We start from the raw sequence: 6,000 nt of genomic DNA, 5'->3' as shown, positions 1-6,000 counted from the left end.
CAATGGCATATTGACAAATTAGACTTCATCAAAGGTAAAAATGTTGCTCTTCAGAAGACACTACTAGGAATGAAAAAAAAAAAACAGAACAAAAAGACAAGCCACAGACTGAAAGAAAATATTTGCAAAACATATATCTAATAAAGAACTTATATCCAGAATATATTAAGAATCCTTAAAAATCAAAAATAAGAAAATCAACAACACAATCTAAATAGGCAAAAGAAACTTAAACAGAACTAGGCAATAAAGATATATGAATACCAACTAAGCACATGAAGAGATGCTCAACATTATTATTCACTGTGAATTATTATTCACTGTTTTAAAACACAATTATTTACTATTATATACTACTACTATAATATATTCTATATATACTATATAGAATGGATAAAATTTTAAAGGCTTTTGACACCAAATATTGGAAAAGAGGTAGAGAAACTGGGACCCTCATATGTTGTAGGTGGAAATGTAAGATGATACATTTTGCAAAGCAGTTTGGCAGTTTTGTAAAACGTTACACATAAACTTACCACATAACCTAGTAAGTCTGCTCCTAGGTGCCTACCCAAGTGAGATGCAAACCTATGTCCCCACACATATTTATACATGAATGGGCATCATATTGATAGCAGCCAAAACCTAGAAATAATCCAAATGCTCATCAGCCAGTCAGTGGATAAACAAAATGAGTGGGAGACATCTTACAATAAAATATCCCTGAATAATTAGGTATTTCCATACTATGGAATACTATGCTGTAATAAAATAATTACTGATACATTAAACTTGGATGAACCTCAAAAACATTATGCTAAGTTAAAGAAGCCAGACATATAAGCCTACACATTATTTGATTCTATTTATATGAAATTTCTAGAAAAGGCAAAATTATAGAGACAGAAAGCATACAAGCGGTTGTTTGGGGTTGAAGGTGGGAGCAAATGGGAACAAGAGGACTTTTAGAGTTAACTTACCCCAACTTTTTTGAGTTTATGAAAATGTTCTGAAACTGGATTGTAGTGATGGTTACACAACTTTAAATATTTATTAAAACACATCAAATTGTACATTTAATTGTAAACATTATATATAAATCAAACCTCAGTAAAAGTTTTTTGTTTTTTAAAAAGATTGCTTTCTGCTTAAAATATACTCCCCATATACAATTTGCACTGCTACCACAGAGGACTGACACATCACGTGCCTTGAATTACTAATTCAGATTGGAATATGTATTAGTCTTGCACAAAATCAACACTAACATGATTTATTCCTTTGCCTCTTTCACTAGCCTTTGTTTTGTCAGTGGTTCTCAAAGTGTGGTTCAGGGACTTACTCAGAGTGTCTGCTAGGTTAACAGTACTTTCATAATAATTCTAAGACAATATTTGCCTTTTTTACTTCATACTCTCATGAGTGCACAGTGAAGCTTTCTAGAGCCTATATGGCATGAATTACAACAAACTGAATGCAGAAGCAGCCGTGAGAATCCAACTTTTTTTTCCCACTAAGACAGTAGATTCACAATTCCACTCTTCTAATTTTGGGGAAAACATAGTTTTATCATGAAAATGTGTTATGTTAATATGTAATGGGTTTATTATAGATACTTAAAATGAATTGATAACTATTCATTAATGAATGAATTAAAATGAATTGATAACTATAACTAGTCCTCAGTTTTTATTTATAATATGGCAAATATTGACAGATAAAACCACATAAATAAAAGCTCTTTGGAATCTTCAATCATTTTTGTGGATATAAGGGGTTCCTGAGATAAAAATTTGAGAACCACTGCCCTTGACTACCTGCCAGTTGTAAGAACTCCTATTTGCCACATTTGACAACAGGGCATTAGAAAGAGAGTTGGGTCAGGTCTTCTTTGAGAGCTAACTTGTTCTGGTGGCAAAAAATTATCTGCTTCAAGATAAATTTATAGCTTTTAATCAGGACATCACTTAGAAATGTAACAAATGTTAATACAAGATTTCTTCTTTCTCTTGGTGATATTTAATGGAAACAAACACAATACAGTACTAGTAAAAGGAGAGGCATAAGCACGCGAAGGACTTGAAGCAATGCCTAGCATAAAAGTAAGCCCTTAATATAGGTAGTGATTATTACTATTTTATTATCAGACTACGACAGTCTTTATTCATTCAACAGGTATTTACTGAATGTCTACTATACGCCAGGCTCTATGATTGGCATTGGAGATTTACAAAACACAGTCGGCCCTCAAGGAGTATAAGTAAAGTGGAGGAGGCAGCAGAATAATGCCATAAAGAAATATGTAATTACAAATTGTGGTAAGAACTTTAAAAGAGGTGATAGAGGTACGAGTCCATAAAGGAGATTTGACCTGATTTTCAGAGTCAGAGAACACGACTTTGAGGAAGTACTAGTTGAGGTGCAATTCGGAATAGGAGCAGGAGGTGTTAAGGAGACACAAGGGAGAAATACAAGTGAAGTCATATTCAAACATCTTTGAAGTAGGAGAAAGAATGAGGAGAGGCAGTGTAGCTAAAGCTGGGGCTAGAGTGGTAAATAGGAGAACTACAGCCCAAGCCATTTGGGGCCTTACGGACCTTGCCAAGACTTTAAACCTTTACTGAGTGGCCTGAGAAGATTTGTTTTTGGAGAGAGGGTGTGGGAGGACTAGATTTGTATTTTTCAAAGATTCTTGGCAGCTAGAGCGTAGTGAGACAAAAGCGAAAAGCAGGGAGACTATTTACAGAGCTATAGCAGTATCCAGGTGAAAGATCCAGGTGAAAGGTGAAAAAAAGATACTGCTATAGCAGTATCCAGATGTAAGAGCAGAACAGAGTAATGGTGGGAGAAACCGAAAGAGGTGGATGAATTTGGGATGTATTTTGCAAGCAGGGCCCACAGGAGTGATGATAAATATAAAGTTTAACTAGCACAGTAATGGCCAAGTCGAACACTCTTCCCATCAAGATCAGCTAAGGGGATTATTGAGAAGTTGCAAAATTTGCCTTCTTTTCCCTTGGCACAAATCCAAAGACCCCGGTGAGAGTCAGGGCCCACAAGGTATTCTGGAATTGCAAACCGCATGTACAAGGCAGGTATGTCCAGCTCTTGTGCGGAACTCACACGGCTTTATCTCCTGGAGGTCAGTGGCGTGGAACCGCTCTGTTTCCTGGGCAACGCCACTGTCGGGCGCTCCGGACTGGGGAGAGGTAACTAAGGACAACGGACTGAAGAGAACACCGGAAGAGAGGGAGAGTCACAGGGGGAAAATGGGCAGCACGTGCCGCGGCCCGGCCGTAGCGGGCGATTCGAGGGCTCGGTACCAGGGGTGCGTGGAGGGCGGGAGGAGCCGGAGAACGTGCCTGTGATTGGCGGACCGCGGGTGGGGGGATACCAAGACACTTGTGGTTGGGCGAGGCCAAGACCAAGGGCTGCTTTTTGAACCGCGTAGGGTTCTGGGTAGCAAAGGCCGTGGAAGGGTCTTAACTGAAAGGGGGAGGGGAGAAGGTCGCCAACAAACGGCTGAGCTTACAATCCGGGCCGGGAGTAGGCCGGGGCGTCCCCCTCCCCCCATGGAGAGAGCCAGGCCGGAGCCGCCGCCTCAGCCGCGCCAACTGCCGCGGGCGACCCCGCCGCGCCCGCTGCGCCCCGCTCCGCCCCCGGTGGCTGTCGAGGGCGCCTTCTTTCGGGCAGCGGCCGCGGAGCCCTCTGCGTCGCCGCTCGCCCCGTGCGCGGCCGCCATTGTGACGTTAGCCTCGTCGTGCGGGGAGGCTCCGGCGTCGGGCGTACAGCCCGCGGCACGGCGGGTACTGCAGGTGAACCCGGAGCAGGTGTTACTGCTGCCGCCTGGGCCACCACTGCTTCAGGCCCGGGAGGAAGGCGCAGCCGCCTCTCCCGCGCAGGCGCGGCTGCTGCAGCTGAGGCCCGAGCTGCTACTGCTGCCGCCGCCGCCGCCGCCGCCGCCGCCCGAGGGCTCCCCCTGCAGGCCTCAGTTGCACCTGGGGCAGCCCCTGCCGGTGCACGTTAAGGCAGAGAAGCAGGAGCTGGACCCCAGCTTGGATCCGTCAGTGGGACCTCGGAGGGCCGTCAAGGCGGGCCCTAAGGCCTCCAAGGCGGCGAAGGCAGGAGGCCCCGGGCCGGCCATCGACAGCCCCCGAGGGGACGAGAAGGGCAAGATGGAGGAAGAGGAGGAGGTCATGAGCTACACGGCGGCGAAAGGAGGGGAAGGCAAAAGCCTGGCGGCTATCAGCGAAGGAGTCATCAAAACGGAGGAGCCTGAGAGACTCCGCGAGGACTCCAGGCTCGGCACAGAGCCCGCGTCCAGTGGCCTGGTCCATGGCAGCAAGGATGTCATCCTGACCCAGCCGTCCATTGCCTTTGGGCCGCACCAGCAAGACCTCAGGATCCCTTTGACTCTTCCTACCGTGCCCCCTGGAGCCCGGATCCAGTTTCAGGGACCTCCACCTTCAGAGCTGATAGGATTGACCAAGGTCCCCTTGACACCAGTGCCTATTAAAATGCAGTCCTTACTGGAGCCTTCTGTAAAAATTGAAACCAAAGATGTCCCACTCACCGTGCTTCCCTCAGATGCAGGTATTAGACGGCAGGGGAAACAATTTGGTTTTTTAAACTTCGGCTGTTGCCCCGTAGCTGACATGTCAGCTGTTGAGAAGCATAAACTAGAAAAATAAAATCATGGGTTCAGGGCAAAGTCTGCAAAGATCACTTCTGACTTGTACATATAGCAGTAAAATACGCTAACACGTTCAGGATTCCCAAACATTAAAAATAATTATTTTTTTTAAGGCCCAGTGGAGGATGAGATTTAGATGTGACTAATGTTTATACACAAAAATAGAAATATTCTTGCTAGATAACACAAAGCCCTCAGTTTATATGCTACAGATAATCAACATTTTAAAATATTGTATTATAGTAGCTCAGTATTTTTACATGTATCAAGAAACAAGAAAAAATAGTGTTTAATGAAAAAATAAACAGGAAAGTTTATACTGGATATAGAGGTGATTTATCTTCTTTAAAAATGAGGAGTAAACATTTTCTAGGCGAGAACAGTACATAATTAATTGTAATGGTATTCTAAAAGCTAAGGACTTACAGAAATATAGAAAATGAAAACACTGTAGAATAAGTTGTTTTCAAAGAAATGACCACAGTTACAGTAGTAACAATTACAAGTAGATATTTTATTTCTATCCGTTATTTCCAAATATATAGCTAGAAAATTCTTATTTTAAGATGTAATTCAGACAGAATACTATGGCAGTAAATGTCAATGGAAAGTCATATTAATCTTCAGTTCATATCTTCATTGACTTTTATCTTCATTGTTTTCTTATTTTCTTTACTGATTCTTCCTCCCCACCCCACCCTCTTGCTTTTTTTTTTTTCTAAAATTTTATTAGAGTATAGTTGCTTTACAATGTTGTGTTAGTTTCTGCTGTACAACAAAGTGAATCAGCTATATGTATACATATATCCCCTTTTTTGGATTTCCTTCCTATTTAGGTCACCACAGAGCATTGAGTAGAGTTCCCTGTGCTATACAGTAGATTCTCATCAGTTATCTATTTTACACATAGTAGTGTGTATATGTCAATCCCAATTCCCAATTCATCCCACCCTCCCCTTCCCCACCGTGGTACCCGTATGTTTGTTCTCTCTACATCTGTGTCTCTATTTCTGCTTTGCAAATAAGTTCATCTGTACCCCATACTCTTGCTTTTTATCATCAGTAATTTTTAAACTTTGTTTTCATTTTCTAAAGGAGAGAAAGGGGAAGCTTTCTTTATAATACTTATTTCATCCTTTGTGCATTTTAAAATTTTATATATCAAGTAACCCTAAAATAAAGAGAAACAGTATATGAAGTGTATAGGCAGTGGTTTTTGATGAATTATGTAAGAGATGTGAATTTAAACAACTTCCTTTATTGTAATTTCAGCTGTCTCTGTGATTTTCAAAAAGTCACCTTTCTTA

At 42.1% G+C, this 6,000-nt stretch overlaps 1 protein-coding gene across 1 annotated transcript in view; it reads left to right on the top strand.

Annotated features, from left to right (window-relative positions):
• Nucleotides 1–3,572: 3,572 nt before the first annotated feature.
• Nucleotides 3,573–6,000, top strand: part of SOX30 (SRY-box transcription factor 30) — a gene marked incomplete at both ends in the record, with an annotated part of 32,606 nt that continues 30,178 nt past the window's right edge. Inside the window, one exon of the mRNA XM_082652106.1 lies at nucleotides 3,573–4,593. Coding sequence (XP_082508232.1) covers nucleotides 3,573–4,593 — 1,021 coding nt within the window. The remainder of the gene's footprint in view (nucleotides 4,594–6,000) is intronic.

Source organism: Grampus griseus, assembly GCF_964374135.1.
Source record: "Grampus griseus genome assembly, chromosome: 3".
Taxonomy (NCBI): domain Eukaryota; kingdom Metazoa; phylum Chordata; class Mammalia; order Artiodactyla; family Delphinidae; genus Grampus; species Grampus griseus.
The sequence above is the reverse complement of the archived record's forward strand: the minus strand, read 5'-3'. Positions and strand labels throughout refer to the sequence as shown.